The 27,389-nt window shown below is 48.5% G+C and overlaps 1 protein-coding gene and 1 pseudogene across 2 annotated transcripts in view; both read left to right on the top strand.

Annotated features, from left to right (window-relative positions):
- The window catches only part of Rph (Rabphilin), a 133,026-nt gene that overhangs the window by 55,509 nt on the left and 50,128 nt on the right, over positions 1–27,389 (top strand). For both annotated transcript variants that reach the window (XM_055064373.2, XM_055064370.2), the window contains exons 3-10: positions 334–477; positions 2,696–2,825; positions 9,136–9,222; positions 10,791–10,947; positions 19,696–19,797; positions 24,445–24,570; positions 25,191–25,366; positions 25,940–26,078. In XM_055064373.2, the coding sequence (XP_054920348.1) occupies positions 334–477; positions 2,696–2,825; positions 9,136–9,222; positions 10,791–10,947; positions 19,696–19,797; positions 24,445–24,570; positions 25,191–25,366; positions 25,940–26,078 (1,061 nt within the window). The remainder of the gene's footprint in view (positions 1–333; positions 478–2,695; positions 2,826–9,135; positions 9,223–10,790; positions 10,948–19,695; positions 19,798–24,444; positions 24,571–25,190; positions 25,367–25,939; positions 26,079–27,389) is intronic.
- LOC126520989 (U2 spliceosomal RNA) lies at positions 3,400–3,581 on the top strand (annotated as a pseudogene).

The following is a 27,389-nucleotide window of genomic DNA, read 5'->3' as shown; positions in this document are numbered from 1 at the left end:
TTATTAAATTGAAGCATATTAAATGTAACAGCAGCATGCTCACATATATCAATGATAGGCAACCAGAAGGTTAGGAAAGAACGTAGAAGCACCATACAACAGGCGGTAGTGAACGTGTTTATTTACTGACTAGCCACAAAATCAGAGAGGTTCGAGCACTAAATTTTCACTTTTGTTTTCAATTTCGAATGCACAAACTTCTAAGTGCAATCGATTTCATTCGACAACGGCAGCCGCTCTCTCTGCGTCGCCATTTCTGCAGTCTCACCCAAAACTCGTTTTGAGCGTGTCCCTCGTGGCAGTAGTTGCCTCAGGGTCTTCCTTCTGTCGCAGGCTGCAAACGGGCTGGTCGGTGAAGACGGGCGCCCTGAGCAGCTTCTCGCGCCAGGAGCAACTCAACGACAGCGAGCAGGAGCTCATCGTGGACGTCATCAAGAGGGCCGACATGCTCGAACAGCTCGAGAAGCGACGGGTCGGGTGAGCGAGCTCCTTTCCTTTTTGTTCTCTTTCTCGTCTGCGGTGTCGGTTTTCGCTCGTCGCTGTTATTTTCCTAGCCTGTCACTGCTTGAAGGCCAACTGCAACAAAATTTCCCTTCTGCTTAATTTGGTCCAAATGAGCAGTATGTTCCACTGAAGAAACCTTGGCAAAGCCGCAGACTGGGCGGTTGCATGGTTTTGTGGTTTTAGCAGCCTTTAAACAGCACTAAAGCAGACGATGCGTGCACCTGGTAGGTGCCGCTAGACGCAAATATCGGCACTCCGCGTCCGACATTTTTCATCCATGCATTTTGAGAGCGCCGCGGGCGCCGGTCGATCGACCCAGCTGGGTCGCGCCGGCCACGCCTGCAGGACCACTGACACCAATCAGAGCACGTGGTAGTTCCGAGCACCTCAGCAGCAAGAGGTAGGGTGCGTCGAGGCACCCTAGCAAGAGGGGGCCAGTCGTGGCGCCTCGTGGCATCCACGGTATATGCGCTGCGCAGAAACCTGGCCTCCGGCATTCTCGAAGGCCACGCCTAGGAGTCGCGCACAAGGCCGTGCGTCAGTTGGCCTTTAGCTGCCTGCTCCGTGACTCCGTTTTCATAATCTCCCGTGTACTCCCAAGTGGAGGAAGTCTATAGTTCGTAGTCTGTCACAGTGAACGTGACTCAATTAGAGCGCCTCGAGAAATGTCGAAGCTAAAGCATTCTAGTACAATCGAAGTTAGATATTCGTTACAGTTCTGCAGGATGTACGAGATATTTAGAAGACTTAAAGGCTAACTGCAACGAAAGCTTCAACCACGTAAGAAAGGTTAGTTTAAGGTAACGAAGGTGTAGAGGAGCCACCACAAAAAAAAAATGGTGCTTGAAATACCAGCGGAAGCGTAACAAAAAAAAAAAAAAAAAACTCGAGAAATACCCGTTTTTGATACCCATATATAAGAAACAAAAAACAAACGAAGTGCCGCCGTCACCTCTATCCGGAAGTGACGCATGACTTAGAACAAGCGGCTCCTCGCCATGATCTTCGAGTTAAGGCGCCGCTTGCGGCATCCCGCTGCGCCATAGAGTTTCTCACTATAAAACCTAGAGGGAAATCTGGCGCCACCGTCTATGGGAGTTTCTTAAGGGGGCACCGTGCCGTCATGGGAATGACGGTATATGTGTCTGCGAGGCTCGTGTTGGCTGGTGTTGTACAAGGCTTCGTCTAAAACGTGGATATGGCTACGCAAATAACGCGTTCTCAAAGTAAAATCTTCATAAAATGTTTCCATTCACGCATATTACATCTTTACTCACCTACAATGCATGACCAAGGGAAGAAAAGCAAGAACAGATGACAAACTGTTTCAAAGCGAGCGCGAACCGTGTCGTCTGTCCTCCAACTTTAGCCGCCCGCTGACACTCTTTACGTAACATATAATCGGACACGCAATAACAAGATCTCATAGTTAAACAAAACATGCTTTTGCGTAAAATAACACCAAAACAACTTTAGACGTGCTGTTTTAGTAGAAAATAACTCATTGTGACAGACGGAACGGTGCTTGCCAAGCGCGTCTTCAAGGTGTCCTGTCTCTCCGAGAACGATGCCAATCCGAAGTCACAATATACCGGCATTCCCATGCATACCACAGCGCAGCAGCGCCAGATTTCCCTCTAGGTAATGTAGTGAGAAACTCTATGCGCTGCGCGCTGAAAAGCATTTCGGAGGCGGCATGCTGGGACTCGCGTCATAGCGACGACCACCAGGGGCACGCATCTTCTGCTTAGGTGCTGTTCAAAGGCTTCCAACAAGAAATCTATGCAAGTACCAGCCCTACTGCTTGGCCAACATTGCTTTAGTGGTATTAGCATGTCCCAGCTAACGTTTGTCAAGCTGGCCAACGAAAAAAAAAAGGTATTTAAAAAACATGGTGCGAGATACGATTTTAGGACCTACGGTTTCAGTTTCACTTTCAGTTTCACTTTCAGTTTATTACTCTTTCAAGATACATTGCTGGCGAAAGGCATTGCTTTCGATACAGGCGAAAGTCCCAAAGTCAAACGACTTCAGCGGGACCCTCGGCTAACAAGATTGGTATAAAATGAATAATTAATACAGCAGTGTAAAATTATGCCATATATAAGTAAATAAAGGTGTTCGGTCATCGCACCTCTGATGACCGAACGCTTATAACGTGCATTTCTTTTTTTTCTCGTGCGCGTCGCAGGCGTCTGGTTGACCGGCTGGAGAACATGAAGCGCAACGCGCTGGGCAACGGCACGAGCCAGTGCGTACTGTGCGCCAACGAGTTCGGGCTGCTCAGTGGTTCTCCGCTCATGTGCTACGACTGCAGGAAGGTGGGCAGCTGCAGAGTGCGCCGCGGTGTGTTGAAAGCGCACGATGCTCCGTGGGCACGCCGTTCTGTGTTCTATACCTGCACCAAACTGCCGCTGTCCCCTTTACCACTTGGCGTCTCGTGTGAGCATGGACGTTCGTATAGTTCCCGAATCGAATATGAATGCGAATACTCTAGAAAAAACTACTACTTCCGTATATCGAACAGAATGTTGAATACTTCATTATTTCTAAACAAAGAAAAATATGAATTTTGAAGGCAGTCCTCTCTAAAAAGGAAGAAAGAAAAGGGGGGGAAAATCGTGAGCCATTCCACTCAGTGAAGGAGGATGACCAGCGAAGCTGTTTAGCGTATGACACAGAGGTGATGCAGAATTTTGAAAATAGGTAGGGACTCATTTACGCTGAGTTTTGTATACATTCGCGTGGAGGACGGGACCGCCGCCCCGAGGAGCCAGAAGAAACTAGACACGGGTGACGTTTCGACGGGACCTCCAACACGGAAGAGCGAAAGGAAAGGAAAAGAGACACGCAAGCGCTTGGAACGCCGACAAAGAGAGGGCGGTGCGAACGTAGACATGGCCGACGCCGGTCAAAGTGTAGCATCTGTTCTTAACAGCTTAATATCTGATACGGGTTGTATTTGAACCAAAGATGTTAAGCTTATTCTTGCAAGTTCGCGGAGTGCTTGAAGCCTGCTTCATTTCCGCCGCGTGTCGGCACGGTATTTCACTACCTTCAGGATCGGCCCACGGTTTTTGGTCTACGGACATCGATCCGCTGTCGCTGTAGAAAGCAGGACTCGCATCCCTGATGTCTCGTCGCGCCCATTTAGCGAATTTGAATGTTTCAGTTTCTGTCGGAATAAAAATTTGAACTGCCGAAATTTCTGGCACCTTTGAAACCTTTAGCACGCTGTGCAGGTCCTGTAATAGCACAGCGCCGGCGCTAATCCGCTGTTCGTAAAGAGCCTCTCCGACGGCGCAAGTGAAATTACATTACTTTTAAAATGTTAGCCCTAATATGGTTTTACAATTGTGAATTATCTGAATTCGAAGATATTATATTAAGGGGACACGCTGTGAATGAAATGTCAGCGCGCCACACGTAAAACAGAATAAAAAAGAACGAAAGCTTTGAGGAACGATTCAGTCAAGGCCAGAGTAACTTGGCGTTTGAATGCAATAGCATCTACCTTGCATACCGAAGCTCGCCCGGCCCCAAAAGCAATCTGCTACGTGGAAGCTTCGTTTCCTACGCGAGCTTAATCGTATGCAAAGTATTTCGAAGTGTACGTGTGGGAAGCCGGTCAAGTGGTAGAAGTAGAGAGGGGCTGGGAAAGCTTACAAGAACGTCCGTATGGGGGGGAAGGAGAGGGAGAGGCGGGTCAACGACCACCGTAGTTGCACTTCGCTCCTCGAAGGGGTAGGACATGTGTCGAGTAAGCTCCTGAACAACACTTTGAAACGTGGTGAACGCGGTTTAGATCATAGATCTGGGACCTCAGAGAGGTGTGACGTAATGCTGAAGCATTTATCTCGCATTTACCGCTAAATCGCCGATCTTTTTTTTTTTTTGGGGGGGCGTTCAGCTTTTTTTGGGAACTAATCGCTATTTCTTTCGTGGGCCGTTTTCGTGGGCCGATCCGAACGATCATCATCATCATCATAATCATCAGCCTATTTTTATGTCCACTGCAGTACGAATGTCTCTCCCAGTGATCTCCAAGTACCCCTGTCTTGCGCTGACTGGTTCCAAGTTGCGTCTGCAAATTTCGTAATTTCATCACCCCATCTAATAATCTGCTGTCCTCAGCGGTGCTTCTTTTCCCTGGCACCCATTCTGTAACTCTAATGGTCCACCGGTTACCTACCCTACGCATTACGTGGCCTACCCAGCTGCATATTTTAGAGCGCAGCTCTCAGGTGCCCGTTCACGGGTTGAGCTCTAGTAGACTGTAGTTGAGCGTCGGCGTCCCTCCATTGGCGTAACCAGCGAACTCCCTCGTGCCACTGCTCGCGCGTTCGTCGTCACCTTCTTCCACAGCTGGAACCGATGCCGCTCATCATGCCAGCGTTCCCATCCTGCCCCTCCCTCTGCGAAGGTGCTGACTATAGAGGCTAGAAAGGTTCTTTAGAACTTTCTAGCCTCTATACGTTGACTGCACTGGCCTACTGCCCGTCGGTGCGGTGATTTCGGTCTCAGATTGTTTGCCTCAAGATATTGCGAAATGAAAACACGCACGAGCTGCGCTCAAGTTTCACATCATGCAGTATCGCAATCGTCGGACACTTTTTTTCTCTGAATTTCAACTATAATGTCGGCTGCCTCCGTTTGCTCTATAATCCTCACCGGTTTCTTCATATCTCTTAGTGTTACGGCTAACATTTTTCCTTCCACCACTCTTTGCGAGGTCCTTAACATGTTCTCGAGCTTCTTCGTTAACTTCCGAGTTTCCAACCCATATATTAGCACCTGTAGAATGCAGTGGCAATGTTAGTGCACTTTTCTTTTCAACGACAGCGGTAAGCCCCGGTAACGATTTGGTAATGCCTGCCGTATGCTCCAACTCATTTTTTATTCTTTTGTGTGTATTTCGTTCTCTGTATATATTTGCCTCTGTCGAATCTCTAGTATCCGCATGCGCGGTTTTTTTAAGTCTCAGCGCGTGCACAACTGTGCACTCCTGACGTCTGCATAGTGCTAGCGACCAGTCGCACGGCGTGCGGTTGCTTTGCTGAGACGTTTGAATTTTGTTTCTCCTCCTTCTAGAGGGAACAAAAGGGGGGGGGGAGGGGGGGAGTAAGCTCTTTACAATTGTATCAGTTTTTCGAATACCACTCTCTCTCAAGTATATACCCTGAGCCGCCGAAAACGAGAAAGGTGAAAATAATAAAACACACCGGAGGAAATAAATGAAGAAAGACTGTTACGATAGTCGTCCGCCGTTCGAGTGAGTCTCCACGCATAAGGTACACCTGCCAGTCGCTCGAACAGGGGAAGCAGCTGCGCGTTTTCGCACGCTAAGAAGGCCTTCGCTGGCCGTTTTGCTGTAGCGCAATTCATCGGGACGCCGACGGCGAGCCCACAGGTGTGCGCGTGGGCGGGAAAACGCCTCCTCCCCTTTCGATCTCGACCCCGGGGCGTCTCTCTCGGCCTTTCGAGACGAGTCTACAAAGGGGGCTTCGCCTAATAAATGGCGACGGTTGCCTCGAAGGGACGACCACGGGTGAGAGAAGTGCGGTATTGCGAAGTGGGATATTTTCCGCCCGTTGCGCCGGTCTTCAGATGAAGGCGAGCTCTTGCGGTGTCGTCGAGTCCTCGCGTGTGCTTAAGCTGCTTGTGTATACGCTTGTGCGAGTGCGTTTGACAGGAGAAGAATAAAAGCTCCAGCGTCGACGATATTCGCTTACGCCCGGAACGATCTGCGCTGCTCTTTTTGAGATCAGTGGTCGCGCGGTCTCCGAGTCTCTGAGCATGCACATTTCAGCGGCTGCCATTTTTTTTTCTTGTGTCCGTTTTCCCCGTTCTGAGTGTGTGTATGTTTTAGGGACCATGGTGTGTGTGTGTGCGTGTGTGTGTAGCGAAATAAAATGGCTGGGGGTTGGCAGGGTAGTGGATCACAGATGTTTAACGAGATGGTAAGGATATATATGTTTTCTTCGCAACAGAGTAGTGGCAGTGTCTGCCATTGTTGTCGCGCAGCCTTCAAAATTTATGGCGCCTGACCCCGCCCATTGTAGTTTTCTGAGATCACGGTCACACGAATATGCGGCATAAGCATTGCTTCGTCGCTACGTTGACTGAGGGCACCACTGTTTTCTTCGTCGAGGTAAATTGCTTCTTTCCGTGCCTCACCGCTGCATAGAACACGCACTTGTGACCAGACATGGGCACCCTCACGAGGGCCTTCCTCACTCTCATCTGCGCTCGTCTCACCCTCATCTCTCCCGTCTCTCATCTCACCATCTCATCGCACCCACCTCACCATCTCATCACATCGTCTCACCCTCATCTGGTGAAGTGAGGATCGCCTTCGGGAAGATTGGTGACGTTGAGTTGAGGGCGAGGGAGGGTGCGGTAACGATGTGAGGGTAAATGAGGAAAATGCCATTCATAGTGATGAACTGCATAAAAGTCACTCAGATCATATGCATGGCGGGTTTAAAGCCTAAAGTTTTCAAGCGCGCTGGCAGGAAGTCTCTCTAGCACAGATGTACGTTGAAGCCCACTTTTAACTGACTAGAGTCATAAATGGCTGAACCTAAACCGAAACACAAAACCTAACAAACCTAAACACAAACAAAAACATAGCTAAATTCGCGGCGTGGTACGGCAACATGACACTAGATAAATCACACGAGTGCATAAAAGAAAAAGATGCCAAGCACCGGAATACGCGGCTCTGTGCCACAACTACGATTTCCGCCTCCATCCTCCGTGTTTTATGCTCGCGTTCAGCGCAACTGACAGCAAATGTAGTTGTCAGCAGTGTCACTGCTGGAATTGCGCATCTGAATTTATGGTACATGTATAATGTCACAGACGATACTATGGTTGATCTCGTGAACCAAAAAGGACTTCAGAAATTCTCAGCGCCTGGCGTTATGACCGACGCCTCAAAAGGAATCACAGCGAGCTGGACCTGCTGCCGTACTGTAGTAAATCATGGACAAGTGACATTACGTACAATCAAGCTTCTTTGCGCACAGACGCAGCAGGGAAAACTTTTGTTTACGAGGCATGCCTTAGTTTAGTACAGTGCTGGAAAGAAGGAACTGTGATCTATCCCGACTGCGAAAAAAAAAGCACATGCGCTGCAGAAACAAACGCGTGTGCGCGCGCACGCACGCACGCACGCACGCACAAACAAACAAACAAATAAAAATTTGCATATTGGTTAAAGATCCCTTTTTGCACATTTAATGTCTAGGTGAACAAAATCCAGCACTGTCAAATCTAGTTCCTACAACACATCGGGATGAACAAGAAATAAGAAAATTTCTTGTAGATGAACGACTCTCGTCATACTCATCTTTAAATTATTAGCGTTTGTTTATCCCTCTGCATTCCTTATATATGAGCCTGGTATGAAGACATTTTTATCATCTATATGTTCGATTAAAGAGAAAGCCTGAGCTCTGAGGCTAAGAAGACTTTTCTGGGTCTGATTGAGCTAGTCCTAGCGAACCTGGCTGAATTTAATTCTGGTGAACGTGAGCCTGAGTAAGCGTGACTGAATAGAATTTTTGTTAGTCTGAGTCCAAATGAGCTTGGCTGATTATAACTTTTGCAAGTCTGAGTCCTAGTGAACCTGGTAGAGTAGAATTTCATTGAATCTGAGTCCGAGCGGGCTCTGAGCAAAAAAAAAAAAAAAAAAGAGAAAGAGAAGATTTCTGAGTGAGTCTGAGTGAGCTCCATTTATTTTGCTTACCTATAGCCAAGCGCCTAAAGCAAAGCAGCGTGGCGCGTTTTGACAATAGGAGTGACACTAGACAATCAGTGTTGTAAACGGAGCTCGCGGGTGAAGCAAATGGTTTATTTGAAAATTGTAGAAAACGGAAGGTAAGAGAATAATGGTAGCCTTTTCAGTATGAGGGTGAGCGAGGTCGGATAATTTTTCTTATAGGCGAGGACGAGGGTGAGAGAGGGCGGTCAAATGTTTTGACGTGAGGGTTAAGTTAGGACGGTACTTGCGTCGTAAGGCTGATGGGGGGAAAACGAAAAAGTGAGGGCATTTGCTCGCCTCTACTTGTGACGTTTCTCTGAATAAGAATGAATCGCCGACGTGGTGTTAAACGAAACGCACCCAGAAATTCTACCTCCATGCGAAATTTGAGCGCGAACCAACCACAGATGTTGCTAGAAGGGCCACATCACGTGACCTTCTCTTGGCGAAACATTGGGTATACTCTTTTTTTTTTATTCGTAGAATTTGCCGGGACAAGGCATGTATGTAGTAAAGAAAACAACAAACGGGCATAAAATAAACCCATGTATCCGATGTGATGCACGTACGAAAGCAATGGTTTAACGCATCTGTTGTCCGTTATCCAACCTGCGTAGCCCTTTGGAACATTTAGCTTCAGTTTGGCCCCCCTGAGCATCTTAATTGTGCCTAATATTCTGAGTGCAATGGCACAGCCTCAAAAGGTGTCGAATGTCCGCCCCGGACGCAGGTTCCGGGTACTTAAAACCATTATGGGATTGTCACGCATTCTCTTCGCCACGCTGCAATGGCGAATTCGCTTGTCCTTTCATGCACGCGTTCTTCTTTGACTCGGTGGATTTTGTTGTGTTCATTTCTCGCAGGCTGTCTGCAGCAAGTGCAGCGTGGACACTTACGGTGCCCAGAAGGAACAAATATGGCTATGCAAAATTTGCTCAGAGACCCGAGAGGTGAGTGGTGACAGGCTTTCTTTTATTTATTTTTTTTACTCGTGGCTCCACGTGGCGCGTATTTGAGGTGTTGCTCCTCTGATCGCTTGGAAGACAGAGAAGTAATCAAGGCTTCGACGGAACAGTGTCTGGTCAGGTAGAAGCATTATCCATACGGCAAGTTGCGAAGTAATGTAAAGGAAAAAGAAACTGGAACGAGGCGATAACGTGGGACATGGTCCATCGTAACGGAAAGGTCGGGACATGCCGGCAAGACTACGCCTGGAATCGCTGATTATCCGAATCGCAGACGCGCCAAAGAGGATGATAAAGAGGACGCAACACAATCTGGCCAACGTGTATATTCTTGAATCCTGTATCGAGTACTCAAGCATTTATAACCGAACCTTGTAGTGACCGGCTTATTGCAGTCAAGAAATCCCGCAACGTCACCGTTCTTCTTCTTTTTGTGACATCGTTGTAATAAGAATAGTGGTGCGAGACAGTCGTTAGAAGGAAGTAAAGGCGGCCAGGTTGACTGCCTTTCGTGAAGTCAAGGATCTCGAAAGGTGACGGCAAAAACAATTGAGTGTCCGCCGCGATGGCTAAACACGTATAGTGCTGAGCACGAGGTTCAACACGAGGCTGAACGCGAGGTACAAAGAAATGAGACTCGTACAGCCACATTTAAGGAGAGGAGTAGATATTGTAACGGAAAGAAGTGGAATCCTCTGATAAAGAGGCGCACTTAAAGAAGGCACAGCTGGTCGAGATAGAACCGGCGCCCTCCAGCTATGGTCTCTGACCCGTGTGGTAAGTTGGATCGCAAGCGGTGTGGTATACCGTGCGCTTTCTGCTTTCGAAGCGAAGGTTTATTTGCCTATCAACCAGGTGTTTGGCGTGTCGTCGTCGTCTGTCTAGCCGAGTAGGCTCGGCGGGTGTTTAACACAAGCTGTCTCGCAATAACAAAAAGACAAATAAATAAACGTGTGTCAAATGGTGGGATTTGAAGCAGTCTCCGAGCGCACTAGCCCGGCGCTCTGCCGCAGACGCTTTTTTTTTTTCTTCATTGATTAGGCCACTGACATATGCATAGTACAAAAGTATAACAGCCTTACCACTGTTAGCGTGAGCTAGCGCTTTGAGACGAATGGCCCGTGGGTCGCGTCGCGTAGGTGCAATTTACTTACGAAAGTCAGGTCGCGACAGTTTGCCCCGTCCTGTTTACAGTACACAGCAGTAAAAGACTTCGCTTTTGTTGACCTTCATTTTCGGTGGGTCCTTCGCCATGTTTGCGCACACGTTGCCTCGAACGATGATATTCGACGTTGTGCGACTAGTCGCGACATCGGTACAGCATCCGACAAGTTTCCGACGGTAATTCCAGCAGCCGGAGCCGACACGTGTTCGTCGGAAACACGGCTGCTTGAGCTTGTTGGAAACTTGTGCGTTGTTGTTAGGGGGGGGGGGGGGGGGGTGCGGAATCGCATCGCCAGTCCAGCTAGCGCTTCGTTCTAACAGACGCGCCGTCCCCCCTCCCCCTCCTCCTCCACAACCTCCTCCTCTTTTTTTTCTTAAAACGCGAGCAGATGTGGAAAAAGTCCGGCGCCTGGTTCTACCGGGGCCTGCCCAACTACATCGCGCCGGAGAAGACCGAGACGAGCTGTCGGTACGGGCCCGTGAGGAGCAGCCACAACGGCACCGAGGCCACCTCGGCAGCGCTCGCCGGTCGAGGCTGGCACAGGGGTGAGAGCACTTCGCTTAATCCCGGTTTCCGCTATAGGAATTACTCAACAGAATCCACAAGGGGTAGCAGAGCGATGCTGTGGCAATTCGCAAACACGTCCATGCTCAAGTGGTAAATAGGCAATCCCCAAAACGTTCCGTGTTGTGTTTTCAAGTTTATGTTGTACTTTCAGCTAGTAACAGGTGTATGTGCAAGTTTGGATGCTGCATGCATATGAAAGCAAAACGTTCTGTGCGATTCTCCCTGTCTGATTATGCGGCAAATCCTGCGAGATCTAGAACCGTGTTTCTGGTGCTGGTGCTTGCAATGACACTATACTTGCGGTCCTGTTATTTGTTGTTCGTTATTATTCTCATCTTGCTTGCTTTTTTCTCTTTTGCTAAGAAATGTATGTGGGACGTTGGAATGGTCTGCTCTTAAGAGGCAACCAAAGAGAATTGAGGGTGTTATTGCCATTGAACTTTCGTGGGAGGGCAAGCTATAAAGTGGTCGAGGCTAGCGTATAAGTTACAATCTTCCAGGCTGTATGCATAGATCCAGGTGCTATAAATGTTCGTGTCTTCTTACGCATGCATGTGTATGCTTGAAGGATGTTGGCAATATAGCTCACGCTCACTGCATTCGATGTTGTGAGCTCTGTTTTCTGATAAACATTAGCGATAACCACGCGCGTTGTCAGTGATGAAATGCACGCACTATACGGTATCTGAAACTGACCGATCAGCCGCGAGCATTTTCATGTCACTATAGCCAGTTACTGACTTGTGCTAACTCTTACTAACAATCTCAGTCGTTCGTTGAAACTAAACATGTGAGGGACATGTAGGTCGCACAATGGTCCTACGAATGTAGAGCGCAGTTGTTACCTCACGTGTTATACACGGCTTCACGTCGACATAGTGTCACCGTTTTGGTTGGTGTTATAATCACCGTTGTCATCTCTAGTCGTATTGTATCTTATCTCTTTCTCTTCCACTTTCAGTTTCTTCCCGCCCCACTTCCCCACACAGACACGTTTTCACAATTTGCTATATCAAGGTCGAATACACTATCTGTCAGGCAGCCTTTCAATGCCTCCGCTCTTAATTATTATATTTCTTTATCCGCAAGACTTCATCCAAGCTTACTCCGCTCTACATAAAAAAATTAGCATCCCTACTCACCTCTCCTGCCCTCCCTCCCCTCCACACGCACACGATTCCTTAATAGAGGAGATGAAATTAGGCAAAATGAAACATGACTTTCGATTAATAAAATCGCCGCCCAAGCACTCAGTACAGATGGTTAAACAGCCAAGCTGAAACGTGCAGCCCCGGTCCTGGGTTAATCCCGACGGTTCATTAAACGACGGCTTGGTAGGTTGCCGGATCCTCGGTACGCAGTCGCTGCTTGCGCTCGGCTGCACGAGCCTGTACTTGTGCCCGGGATGCAGCATCGGCAGGGCGTAGACGCGCTCGTTCCCGGTTCTGCTCGCGAGGCTGCTGATCGAAAGCTGCCTGCTCTTCAGGAGTACGTATGACGCGTGGCCTACCAATTTCGGAGCCGAAGAGAAACTGCTGCGCGTGCTCGGCTGCGACGGAGAGCAACGACGCCACTACTGGCGCAGCCAGTCGGGCGGCTCTCTTTCTTTTTTTCGCGCATGCACATGGGGTTGCGCCGGATGAGTTTTCTGCGCACAGGCGACAGACGCATGGACGGATGAATCGGCTGACCATATACAGCTTCGCTGTTTAAAAAAAAAATATCGGTCGCGCTGTTCTACGGCCATGCGCTCGAGGCACTGCTAAACCGCTTCAACGAAGCCTGCTCCGAAGGTCGGGAAAGTAGTCTAGTGAGGCTTAATTGACCCTGCCTTGGCCAGTTGCATTGCAGAGCGTCTTGTTTGCAGCCTCCTTCGAGAGCATTAAGCGAAGCCTAGTTTGTGCGTTCGCATTGCTTTTTACTCCATCCGTTCGCTCTGCCGGCAGAGGCTACAGTAGCTATAGCATCGCGTATATACTCTGCAGTGCAACCCCCATCCTTCGTCCCTGCGAAAGACGTGCCCTTCCACGTGCGAAGCTGCGTTAACATTGCCTCGCAGCCATAGCTAACGGAGCCGCGCTCTGCAAATAGGACTCGCTAATGGGCCACTCTCGTTTGCATGCGACGCCTGCTTTGACCCGAGCTCGTCTCGACGTCACCAACGGAAAGAACCAGGGCCGCGCTTTGAAGATTCACTGCTAGGCGCGGGTGAGCGGAGCGCTAGCCATCGAACCCCTGATTCACGTTGCGATGGATGATAATGTGACCGAGGTTGAGCAACTCCGTCTTGCTACGAGAGACTTGGTCTCTCTATTTATATACAGAATTTTTTTTTGTCGTGTTAGCGTATAGCGGTGTCGTCCCATTGAAATTGAGAGGCTCGATCTCGTGCGATACTATATAAATATTAATTGCATACGCTTTACGTTCGTATCGATATATATACCGCGAAGTTACGCTTTGTGTAAGCAGCCGCGTTTATTGACAAAGGCGTGCCGTTCTTTCATACATGCGAGTTATCGTGGCTGTGGCGCGTGCTGTACACAACGGCGTTTCGCGGGAACTAAACAGGTCATATTAAATAGGACGCAGCTGTATAAAAAGACAGTAAACGCAGTGCCCGAGTGAAGGGAGGGTGCTTGTATATAATGGTGCATCGATGTATGAAAAAGAAAAGCACTGCACGTGTTCCAGAGTATTGTGCATACTGTGACGTTGTAGCGACGGTGAATAAAGAATTAATGTCAGAACTGAGTTACGAATTTAACTCTTTATTGGACGAACCTGCCCCCAGCAACACAGGCAACGCTCAGCACATGTGATAGCGGCGAGTGCACGCTCGTCGATTGTCGAAAAAAAAAAATCTGATCTGCGACTCGATCGCGTCGGGTATTCAAACATGGCTCGTCGATGATTCCAGCATAATCGCTGTGGGCTCGCGTGCCTTCCAGAATGTGCGACACTGTTCGAGTCGTGCACGCACTCTGATGAGAAAAGTTTTGGCTACAACAGAGGCAACAGATAGAATCGGCGAGAATGATCGCGAATGTTTCGATACGTGCGAGTGACGTCATCCGCTGAGCGGTAACATTTGCTAGCTAGTGAAACGCGGTCTCACCGGGAAAAAGTAAACAAGCAGGTTTGTCAAATCATGTACAAACAACAACAACAACAACAACAACAACAACAACAACAACAACAAGATTTCGGGATTTTGGGATGGCTGGCTTCGAAAGAGGCCTACCTTCGCTCTTTCTGTACATGCGATAAAATACCAAATTGTGAAAACTTTGGCTGCGTTAGTCGCGGTAATGTGTGTTTGACATGGCACCTTCTTTTCCCGCGTTTTCAACACTTGCTTGGATCGTCAGCAGTGTGGCGCGGTAACATGAGCCGCAGCCAAATCGGGCGCCCGAAAATTTCAAAAATCTGCGAAGCTTTTCAACCGGCTCCATTTAGGCTTCCCTACCCGCCGCGGTAACTCCGGGGTTCTGGCGTTGAGCTACTGTGATCGATGTCTCGGGTTCGATACCGGCCTCGGCGGCCGCGTTCCGGCTGGGGGCGGAATGCAGAGACATTCACGTACCGTGCACGAGTTTGCAAGGATTGACTGACGGCCTAGTTGGTTCATTATCAGTCACTAAGCGCTTCAAGACGGGACACAAAGGAGAAACCACACACACACACACACACACACACACACACACACACACACACACACACACACACACACACACACACACACACACACACACACACACACTGCGCTTGACTAACAGTTGCGTGTTTATTTTACTGCTGAGCCTTTTATACAGATCAATAAAGGCAGTGTCAACAAGACAACGAAAAGAAGGCACACCTTATAACAAGGCGAAAGATCTCGCGCCAAGCACAGTCTTGTTACAAGACAATTTTCAGAAAATCGATTTCTTTCTTGGACAGATTAAGAGACGGGATGCTGACGCAATCAACATTTAAGCGGGTAATCTCAGAAGCCTCTAAGATTTCCCTGGTGCATTTATCAGGGTGTTTATGCAATTCCTCACTCTGCGACAACATATATATATATATATATATATATATATATATATATCCACACTGCCGACAATGAAAGGCAAGGTTTCCACTGATTGCAATATTTATTACACTGTTATAACGCTCTCTAAGCCTATCCTTGATACAACGGCCTGACTGGCCGATACATCGTTTCGCACATTTTAACGGAAGCGAATGCACTATCTCTTGCGCGCAGTCAACAATACAGTTTTTGTGCATGGTTATCCACGCTCGTTGAGTGCTGGTGTCGGAGTTGACCTTAGCACACAGGGCCAATTAACGTGCGTGGCGCAGAAAAAATAAAAACGCTGAGGCCTGCAGCCTGACCGATCCTTTTAAGATCGTGTGATATCTGGTGCATGTAAGGCCACACAACCACTTTGTCCGCTCTCTTGCGTTGCCCCGCTTCGGCTGGCGTCATTGCGCTTCCTTAGCAAACACCCAGCCACCAAAATTATCACGTGCCCAGGATATCCTGGTGACACAAGGTGACCGACCTGCCTGCAGAAACTGTCCGATACCATGTGCGCACGTGATTTGTCGATTGAATTCCGAAAACAATGCGACACAATGCTGATTTTTACTAGTTTACTGTTCGCCGATGTGAACGGGAGCAGTGGCTTGTCGTCTCTAGGCTCGTAGGACCAGCAGACTTGCCAAAGGCAGACATGCCTTTGGCCAAAGAGGAGTTTCAATTCAAGAAATCTGATTCATTTTCCAGCGTCTCATGGGTTAATATCAAGGGCTTCAAGCACTCTCGAAAAACAGCAACAATCGTCTGCACATTCGAATCGTAGACAACATGTTTACAATCTAAAAGCACCAAATCATCTTCGTAGCGAAAGGTATTGAGAACGGATGAACCAACGAGAGAGGAGAGCAGCATTCTGTCACACTAAGCTAAGTACAAGTCACTTGAGAGTGGCGCTATGCAGGAGCCTATACAGATCCCATTTGTTTGAATGAAGATATTAGCGTTCCAAGTAACGAAAGTCTATTCTCATGGCGGCCACATTTCGATGGGGGCGAAATGCGAAAACACCCGTGTACTTTGATTTAGTGGCACGTTCAAGAACACCAGGTAACCGAAATTTCCGGAGTCCTCCACTACGGTGTGCCTCATAACCAGAAAGTGGTTTTGGCGCGCAAAACCCCAACATTTTTAAAGTCAATGCTAGGAAGCATTTCACCAACTGAAGAAAACTACCTGATGCCACACCTATTGCATTCTGAAAGCTCACAGTTCCGTGCTTGTTCACCTTAGCACACAGGGCCAATTAACGTGCGTGGCGCAGAAAAAATAAAAACGCTGAGGCCTGCAGCCTGACCGATCCTTTTAAGATCGGTCAGGCATGTTCTGCATTTGCAATGCAGAACATTAGTTCATTGTGTGGGAGGGAGTGGAATAAGTCTTTAATGTCAACAGAAAAATCTCTGAGGTCTTTGTTGACGTTATCCTTAAGAACGTAATCACGTAGTCCGAGTTGTTAATTAAAAAGGGTCGTCAACAGTGAGAATCTTTAGCTTAGCTAGCTGGGAAGCGCCCTCTGCCAGCTGCCCTTCTCAGACACTATAACACGAAACGGACAACCAACTTTGTGGGCCTTAGCGCTAAAAAGCGTTGTGAGAGAAACCTTCATTCTTATCAAAAGAGGGAGCTAGCGTACCCATTTTCAGTTCCTGGCACAAGCGCAGTGCCGTTTTTTTGACCTTATCCAGTGAAACGTTGTCATTCCTCGTGAAATTTGCGTTGATTGCCCCTGAAGCTTTTGACCCGCATGGTTTAGGAGGGAGTAGAGAAAAGCCGCCTTCTTTATCCACAGGGATGAAGCACAATGAATTATTCTGAAGGTAAACGACAGCTTTAGAAATTCCGAACTCACTACCCCGTTGTCTGGACTCTGTCCCACACGCGCACTCAACAACGTGTATGACCAAGCACAAAAACCCTTTTGTTGCCTGTGTGCAAGGGATATAGTGCATTCGGTGGCATTAAAATCTGGAAAACTATATATCGGCCAATCAGACCGTTGTATCAACGATAGGCTTAGAGAGCATAACAACAATGTAAAATATCTTGCAAACAATGTTCACTGGCAAGATTTGCGGAATGTCGACAAGTGCTATGCTACAATTATACAGGGAGCTTTTTGTCGGCTTTTTTGCGGCACAACTTGCCAGCAATAACCAACAAAGGCAAGACGAATCTACGCACAATACAAAGTGTTCAGGTTCAAGCGCTCCGGATCTGTCTAGACCTGCCTCAGAGTGCATCAACAGTGGCAACTATAGCAATCGCTGGAGACCACCTTGTCAAGACCCACATTGAAATTGAATTGCTCAGGACCCATATAAGGCATCCAACCAGGACTCCTAGTCACCACTTATAGTCTCTCTACCAGCGGACAGACCACGCACCTCTTTCAGCCAAACGATAACCGCACATGGTGAATCATTGCCAGGTTGTTTCACTCCTGCTGTGAGAACTTCGATTCCTCCATGGTGCCTCGCTCAGCCAAAAATCAATCTGACAATACTTGGCATCAAGAAAAAAGCTGATCTATCATCACCAACCTTTAAGCAACTCACGTTACTACTTTTGTACGGGAACTACCGTGACTCTACGCATGTCTACCTGTCAAACAGCTCCGCTGCGGCAGTAGTGATACCAGCGAAAGTTACAACCATCGAATTTAAGACGACTCACTCGGCAACATCGACGGCAGCAGAGCTCGCAGCGCTCCTTACAGCCCTTCATTACATCGGTGATGAACCGCCACACAAGTGGACGATCTTCTGCTATTCAAAGGCGGTGGTGCAATATCTACTGTCACTTTAACGACGCGAACCGCATGAACAGCTAGCATTTCAGATGACAGAGACGATGCGTCATATAAGTGACACAGGCCATGAAATAACTTTCGAATGGCTTCCAAGTCACTGCGGGATTATCGGCAATGAACAGGCCGATCAAGCTGCCCTTTCCGCCCACACTGAGGACTACCACACATCGATACCACTTTCTAGAACTGACGCAACATGGAAGCTCCGCCTGCTTGTGAACCAGTGAACCACGTCGTAATGAAATGAGCCACATTTCAGGAATTCTCGACTATACTCCCTTGACCCCACACTAAGCTTTCGAGTCCCATCAAAGCTTCGCCGTGGAGACGCCACGCTTTTGTATCGACTGTGGTTGGGCGTTGCTTTTACCAAAGCCTAAGCGTTCCGCACAGGGATGGCCGACACCGCAACCTTTGACCACTACATGAGGCCATGAAGAATTGATTGGCCATATTTCGTGCGACTGCCCGTGGTACAGTCAACAGAGGGAATCTCTTCGCCATGAACTCGATTAGCTGGACGACCGACCGCTATCGGAAGAAGGAATTCCACACCATCGACAGGACCTAACGTCACAGAAGAAGGCAGTGCAAGAGTGCAAGCGCTACTGCGCTTCTTGCGATGTACCGGCCTTTGCGAACGTCTCTAACGGTAACGCCCTTCGTGTGTGTGTGTCTCTGTGTGTGCTTTTTTTTTCTTAATCCTTTCCTGTCTGTCCTCTTTCTAACGCCTATCTCCCAACCCCAGTGTAGGGTAGCAAACCGGAGACTAAGATCTGGTTAACCTCCCTGCCTTTCCTATTCATCTCTCTCTCTTGCAATCAGTGAAAACCTAGCCTTTCATCGTCGGCAGTGTGCATATAAGCCTATGTTGTCGCAGAGTGAAACATTGCATAAACACCCTGATAAATGCACCAGGGAAATCTTAGAGGCTTTTGAGATTAACCGCTTAAATGTTGATTGCGTCAGCATCCCGTCCCTTAAGCTGTCCAAGAAAGAAATCGATTTTCTGAAAGTTGTGTTGTAACAAGAATGTGCTGGATGCGAGGTGTTTTTTAGGGACCCTGGACTGAAGGTTCCTCCCACACTGCTCTCGCCATTCAAATATTATTAATAAAGTTGTTTTACTCTCTCCCCTTTTTCTGCCTTTCCTTTTGACCAAGGTGTGCCTTGTTATTATTTTTTTATTGTTGTTGTTGACACTGCCTTTATTTCTCTGTATAAAAGGCCCAGCAAGATTACAAACACGCAGTTGTTAGTCGGCGCAGTGTGTGTGTGGTTCCTCCTTTGTGTCCCGTCTTGAAGCGCTGCTCTTTCTGTGCATTGAGCACACGTCAAAGAACCCGAGGTAGACAAAATGAATCTGGAGCCCCGCACAAGCGCTTGTCTCATAATCATTCTTTTTCAACAGCGCAAAGGACAAGGATGAGACGAGTGCACATACGCAACGCTGACCATACAGACACTGAGTTCACTAATAACTGCGTGTTTATTATCTCGTCTCGTCCTTGTCCTTCGCGCTGTTGAACAAGAATGTTACAGCAACTTGCCTAAGCTTCTACAGTGTCTCATAATCATACCGTGGTTTGGGTGTGTGAAATCGTAAAATTTAGCTTTAGTTCAATTACTTTACTGCCTGCGTAGTTTTGGTGGCGTTAGTAACTGCGGTCACGACTGCTGGCATATCTTCACGTCGGCTGTCATCGTGACGTGTCAAATGTGGTGTCATGACATCATTCCCTAGTTTTGTGGTGCCCTATACTGACCACTCCACTGCACTTACTGTACGCATCACTGTCCGTGCGCTTTCATCCTCATTGGCTGCAGGTACGCAGAATGAGAAAGACCTGAGTGACAGCTCCGAAGACGAGTCGAAAGCAGTACGCGTCAACAGGAGGGTCATCTCCAGGAAGGCTCTCTACGACTCCAGTGAGTGATGGCCGTGGCTTCGCTATGTATTACATACTTTAGCCCTTTCAGTCCCAAAAATATGAGGGGCTGCGGATTGAGCGTTTCAGTATTACTTACGTATTTTTATTCCGAGGTATTTTAGACTACGCTGAAAAAAAAGAAAAGCCAAGGTGGTAAGACTTCTTGACATTACAGAAAAAAAGTCACCGATTACGATTAAAATTACTTCTTTCGAAAATGTAACTCACAGCAATTACCAATTACTGGCGCACAAATGTAACTGAGCAATTACTAAATACCGTAATCGATTACTGTAACGTTACTTGCCTCCCGATTTTTTATTATTGTGACACGCATAGAGTATATAAGACGAGCGGGCCTGGGCCTTTCAATGCACCTTTTGCAGCCCTTCACACGTTGTTTATCTCGCCTAAGAACTGCTTTTCAAAATTTTCTTCGATAATGTCTCCTCGTTTCTTGCGAGGACATCCGGCAGTGACAACCGGTTGCAGCAATTAAGACGATTACTCACAGCCGTCTCAACCATCTCGCAACCATCCGCGGCGGACGCTGGTGGCCTGGCCACGCAGCGTGGTGCAAAACCCGCGCCACGGAACTCACGGACCGCTCGCATTAAAAAGAGCACAGACAACCCTATCTTAGCGCCAAAAGATGACAATAAAATGTATGGTGCACTGTATCTGGCTTTTGAACGTCGCTATTGGAAATTACAAATTAAACTTCAGCGTACTAGAAGGCAAAGCATGAGTGATATTGTAAACAAACCTTAGGAAGAAATCGAAAGGAATTTTTTTTGTTAGCTTGTTTGGGCAGTAATTAGCGTATGTAATGCGTTCCCGTGAAAGGGGTTGGAGGCCAGAGACTGCGTTTTCTTTTGTTTTGACTGATTGCCCGAATGATCACATTATGTTCTCGCAACGCTGCCCGGATGTTCTCGTTTCGTTCTCGCCCCACTCTCGTCTTGAGTACCCGGATAACGGCTGTCGATTTTGGCTCAAGGTCTCTCGAAGGTCGCCGACAACAGGAGCTTAAAGCATTTCATGCTTAAAAAAAACAAAAAAAAAAAAAACACGTGACCTTCTCCGAGCGAGCGGCGGGTGGAGAGGGGCACGAAGGTGATCCGTCGCTGACGTCACGCGGCGAAAGCAGCGGTTGTGGCGACAATCGAGGACGCTCGCCCGGGGCCTGGCGGATTGCGCGGTAGGCCTCGGAAGTACGCTACGGTCGAGGATGCTTGCCGCGCGAGAAACAAGGTGTTAGGTGCGAAGCGGCTGGAGCAAGATATTCGACCGCGAGTGCTGCTTTTCCCTGCTGAGAGGATGCGACGTAATTGCGCGCGGCTTGTGTTACGTATTCGTAACACTTACTGGGGACAAGCATGCTGCCCCTTTAGGTTGCGCATTAAGTGCTGGCATGCGTCGTTGAGGAGGTCGACCTTAAGCGCCACACGTGTACTTCACACTGCGGCTCGCTATGTCTTGCAACAACTCTGACCCCTACGATCATATAACTTAATGCATTGCCACGTGTGCAGGAGGATTTCGCCTTCACTTGTAACAGGAGTGTAACATGCTGCCGAACTTTTTTGTTACGTCTGTAAAAAGTACGATCGTGCGTGTCTCCGAGAGCATGTCTCTCTTCTCTCCATGATGGAAGAGACAGAATGTAAGACTGTGATCGGCGTTCAGCGTCTGGTACAGTATTAAAAAAGTGGGCGTCAATTGGCTTCTTTCTTTCTTTCTTTCTTTCTTTCTTTCTTTCTTTCTTTCTTTCATTAACGGTGCCACGCCCGATTGGAGAAACCAACTTCCAATCCCGTTTTCCGGAGCGCGCTCTCGCCTGCTAAGTCTCGCATAGTCGGTACGCCGCGTCGCGTCTTCTCTCGCTTCGCACGCGCCCCTTCGACTTAACTGTTTGATCTCGGCGGCTATATACCGCGCTCGCGCGACATTCAAATCAGCGACGCGCTCTCTCCCTCGGGACTACAGAGCGTCCCCAGCCCCTGTCATTCGATAATGAACTCGTCAGGAGGTGGCGACGCGTTACTGCGGCATCGACGCCCCTCGGTGGCGAGCTATGCGCGCTTAAATACCCGCTATAGCTGTAGACGGCGCGCACAACCCGAAGTTGGTTTAGTTGCCCCCCCCCTCTCTTGTTCACTCCCCTCCCCCCCCCCCTGCTAATTCTCCACCTCCACGGCAAGAAGTTCGCGACCCAATCCAAGAGCCTCTACTCTCTGTCTTCTGAAGTGCGTGCAGCGTGGACAAAGCTATATGGACCGCGTAAGCCGATCAGGATTCAGAACTTCCTGGAGGCTCGATCGTCCGCTGTTCCGTGGCTAATCCTCCCGAGCGCGGTGTATCGATCGCACGGAAGGATCAACGACGGATTAGCGGCGCACAATGGGACATTGTAAGATACCACTGTTGTTGCTGCTGACGCAGCGCACATGGGCAAACGCGGAAACAGAAAGCGGTTTGTCCGCGTGTTTGCTGTAATCAGTGTGACCTCCGGTGCTCCTTGTTCCGTTCTTTTTACCTATTTGTCAAGTGTTATACGTTTTCAAATAATGATTATAGATGTTTATTAAAGCAACCGAGGAACAGCCGTCAGGCCTTCCTTCTGGCGCACAGTTATGATGCTTTTGTACAGTGGATGGAAAATGGCCATGACAGATATGACACATATTTCAATATAGAACAAGAGATAGAAGAATAAAATCAAGAAAGGTTTGAGGCTACAGACACTCACCTTTCGAGACGCATGTTAGAAGACAGATTACCCGTGTACACAATGCTGCTATCTGTAATTATAAGTTCACAGGCTTGCGTCATCTAATTCAATGCCGAGTAAATTCAATGATAATGAAAAATGGATAGCCCATTTTTTTTTCAAAGATAATGTGTCTGGAAGTGCGCTGCATCTCCGATAACAATGGTCGGACAAGTTACAACCTATCCGTATATCTCCTTAACATTGGACCGAACCTTTACCTGATCCCCGTTTTGCACTGGTTGGCGCGATCCGCAGCAGCTTTTCGACAGCACTGCACGCATTTGTGGGAAGCGAGAGCATGTCGAGAATTAAGCCGGCTTTAGGTGACTTCACGACCTATTTTCAGCCGCAGAGGAAGTCGGCACGGGATCTCTAGCTGGAGGGCGTCTGGCGGCGTCAGAAGACTTGCCGAGTGCCCCGGCCGTAAGAGGATTAAGCTCGCTGACACGTATGCCGCCTCATGCCGCCTCCTGACGCACTAAGTGGACCTCGCCGGGAACTTTTAAATAAGGGTCCCGGGCGACATGAAAGCCGGACAGAACGGGTGGAGCGGTTCGCCCAATGCGCGCTTACACGTGGAAAATGCTGCCGCGCAGACGGAACGACACGTGGCTAATTAATCATTTTTTTTCTACTAAAGCATCCGATGCAGTAAGCCCGAGGAGCGAATCGTCATGTTGTGCAGGCGCGCCGTGAAAATTGATGAATGCGTGTGATCCGTACTGTCGTTGATGCCAAGGCGTAGACTTGGTTGTCACCGTGTACGCGTTGATGCGCGTTGGTGATATAAGTAGCCTAAACGAACGTGCTGGTGGTATAAGCCGGGTGCGATTAATGCTGCTGTGGCTGTCCCGAATGTAATTCCAACCACACGAAGCCTCCAGACAACGAAGCCAATGAAAACGTATAGGGGAGGTAGGCTTTCCTAATCCTGTCACGTGACCTATTCCCCTGCCTCCTTCAAATGGGGTTTTCGTTACCTTAACACCCCTTCTGTTACTTTAATTCGACCGCCGGTAATTACATCATTACATGAGTATCGATTCCGACCGACTGCAGTCTGGCACCTGTCGTGTTGCAGTTCGCTCGGAGTGCTATAGGCTCGACGTATATCTTTGGTTTGTTCGCACATGTGCACGTACTGCTGTTTACCGGATACTGGACACGTTTGCGTGACTAGCACTGCTGATTGCGCCAGCTGGCAACATTGAGTTCAACCAAAGCGTACAAAACCATTATTGAAATTGCATGCTGTACACTACTCGGTCGCTTGTGTCTAAATGCTTCGATAACAGCATAGTCCGTAATGCACGATGACTTTCTTTCTTTCCTTCGATAATAACATTAAAAAAATTATTCTTAAGCTTTGCGGTTGGACAACCTGCCACAAGTTGTCGCTATGAGCTCTGCTGTTGCCGTCTGAATACGCGGTGTTCCGGTGACCCGTGAACTGCTAAACGTATTCGGTCCGGCTAAAATTTTCTTTTAGCAAATTTTAGATTGTCCTTGTATCTATTATCCTCACCAGAATACTGAATCATTCGGGATGTGAGTGGCAGTACTGGCGCTGATAACGACATCTTGCAACTCTTTGTCCAAGATCAATGCGTTTGAAACGTTTTTGTATTGGAGTGACTGCTCTCGCCAGAGGAAAAAGAAACTGAATCGTTGATGGTTACGTGGCTACCACGCTTTGCATCGGCAGCTGGGGAGAACGGGATTAATCGCGGAAATAATTACTATTCGTTCTCTGTGGTTCGCGCCACGAGATGACGCCACCAACGCGGCTGCTCACGCCTACGTCACTGGTATACACCGAATTTTGTGAAGTGTTCCTCCTTCTTCACTCACCTGCGAATGCCGGTGCAGCGGACAGCGACTCGTCGGCCAGTCCAAGGATGGGCAGCGGGTTCCCGCTGTCGCCGGACCAGAGCTCGGAGCGGCTCAAGCCCGAGGGCCCTGCGGACTCTGCTGGCACGGAACACGCGTCCGACCGTGAGTCAGCAGCTTTGACCATCCAAAGCAGGGGACGGATGAACGCTAGTGGCCTCGGCGAGGACAAAGATATGTTCGATTGCAACGAGAATAACTTTTGTTTGTAGGAAGACAGAATGGTTGGGCCTTGAGCTAATGCACTTTATCTTGTTGCTTTTCTCTCGGGAATGGGGAAGGGAGAACGAAAGAGAGAGATAGAGGGTGATGATGGAAAGAAGGAGGGTCGATAGGAGCGTTTAAGCCCCTCAGATTCTTTGAGATTGCAGTCGTTGGGCAGGTATTCGGAGGCCATGGTAGGCATTGCAGGGTCTCTTCGATTTGTCGCTCCTGACTGGCAAAGACGCCGCGCACGTCAACGTTCATCAGCCGAAAACAGCGCCTCGGGCAGTCCTGTGCATTCCGGAGCGACGAATCGAAGATACCAGCTGTAGCACGTGGGGAAAACTTTGCACAAATTAGAGAAGATGGTTTTTATGAAATGGCGGTATGTCTTTTGTGGAGAGTCTGTTGCTGTCGCAGTAAATGTGTTCAGAGACGAAAAAAAATGGTGAAGGCTATTGATTTTTTAAAATTGTTCTGTCACCCTCGTTCACTTTCTCGCTAACTGCGTGTGTGTGCAGTGTCGCCGAGTCGCAACTCGCCGACACCCAGCGTGCGCTCTTACCACTCGGACATGGCACCATGGAGGCAGCGGCAACTGCAGAGGGAGAAAGAGGCCGCTGCGGCCGCCGCGGCCGAAGACGAGGACAGCGAAGACGCGGCCAGTGCGCACCGCTTCTCGCCTTATCTCGTCGAGGTGAGAAAGACAGTGGGAATGGCACGCCACGCTCACTGACTGACTGCACTCACTCACTCACTCACTCACTCACTCACTCACTCACTCACTCACTCACTCACTCACTCACTCACTCACTCACTCACTCACTCACTCACTCACTCACTCACTCACTCACTCACTCACTCACTCACTCACTCACTCACTCACTCACTCACTCACTCACTCACTCACTCACTCACTAATTTATCCGATCACTCGCTGACCCATTTATTCATTCACTCGTTCACTCACCTTACTGTCACTAACTTGTACTCTCATTCACTCAATATTTGTTATGTCAAGATGCTTATTGTTACTAAGCTCATTCACACGTCCGCAGTTAGTGATTGCTCTTTTTTTTTTACAATTACCCCATCTTTGTAAACATAGGGGGTCCGGCCCTCTGTTATTCTTTTATTCTACCCTATGGGATCTACTGCTGTAGTGTTTCTATCACGTATGGGTAACCTCATCATACTTTTCGAATTAAACTTGACACCACATGACGCTGTATGGCGCGCGCCCGCTTCTTTTTCTATCGCCACGACGCAGGACCGCTCGGCCGACAGCCTGGGCAGCATCGGTGGCACGGGCCGCTACGTGAGCGCCCACCCGCCGCGATCGTCGCGCCGCGAGCTGCTCGACGTGGAAGGCGACGACGCGAGCAGCAACGGCAGCCGCGCCGACTCAAGTAAGCCCAAGAGCAAGAGTTTCATCCGCAGGCTCAGGCTCACCACCAGGTAGTAGCGAGCGAACGTGTGCGCACACGCGAAGTGACTTTTCTCGGCTCTCCCGCCACACGCTACGACAGCGGCGACTGTAAAGCACTGTTGTGAATCGAGTGCAACGTTGAGTGTGTTTGCAAAGGCGGGTTCCTCTTGAACGACGGGTTCTGGCAGCGCGACACAAGAGGCCTTGGCTGTGGAATAACTCATTCGTTTCGCGCCAGCAGTCATAACTGTGTAGTTAGTGCGTTGGTCGACCTGATTTCCCGTGTTCATTTTTGAAGACAAGGTCTTCTTAGCTGACTTCGTGAGGTTTCGAGTATCTGGGATCTGGGTATCTTTTAACTACTTCCAGAAAAAACAAACGTCACTTTTGCGCCTCGGGACTGTGCTAGCAAGTCGCAAGAGGTATCAAACTAGACGACTCAGCGAGACAGGAAGCAAGGATTATTCGCACAGTAGGTAAAATTTGCGGTAAGGGTGTAATAAGCGCCATACATTCCAACAGTAAAGGGACACTAAAGCGAAACAACAAATCAGTTTAGGCTAATGAAGCATTGTTTGAGAACCCTGCAGGCAGTTATTTCAAAAAAAAAAAAGAGAAGAGTTTGATTATTAGATGAGAAAATTAAGGTCCAAGTATCAGTATTTGAATTTCGCGCCGAAACCCCAGCGCCGGTACGTCAGCGTGACGTCAGGGATTCCAAAGCATGTTTTCACATTTGAGCCGCGTTGGCTGAATAAAGGTTCCCGAAACTTGCCATGTTTAATATTTGGTTCCTTTAGAGCACAATGTAGTCAATCTGTACCGCTATATATAATTAGTAGGCCCTAGAAAACGCCATCAAAATCCAAGACGTCACAGCCCCCAGGTGCGGGAACTTAAGTAGACGTCGCCACCCGTATTTCGTTCTTGCGCTGTTTCTGGCTTACCAAACGTCTTATCGTTGTAAGAGTGGTGTTTTTGGTGTTGTAGAACGGTAATTTACTGATGCAGAAGAAATAATTTTTCACTTTAGTGTCCCTTTAACCGTATTGCAATATACCCCTGTAAAGGGTGCACCGCCGTATATATATGCATGTTGGGGCAAAGCTGCCGCACGGCCCGCATTAGGGATCGATTTAGCTTGGAATAAGCAGGGCTCGCGCTAGACGATGGTTTCCAGAAGCCCGCTTCGGCGGTGCCTACAAGAAGCGAGCTTTAGTCACAGAATAGGTAAAATTAGCTGTGCGAGCGTAATTAGCGCCAATATATTCGAAAAGTAAACACATTGCAC

This window comes from Dermacentor andersoni, chromosome 3, assembly GCF_023375885.2.
Source record: "Dermacentor andersoni chromosome 3, qqDerAnde1_hic_scaffold, whole genome shotgun sequence".
NCBI lineage: Eukaryota > Metazoa > Arthropoda > Arachnida > Ixodida > Ixodidae > Dermacentor > Dermacentor andersoni.
The sequence above is the reverse complement of the archived record's forward strand: the minus strand, read 5'-3'. Positions and strand labels throughout refer to the sequence as shown.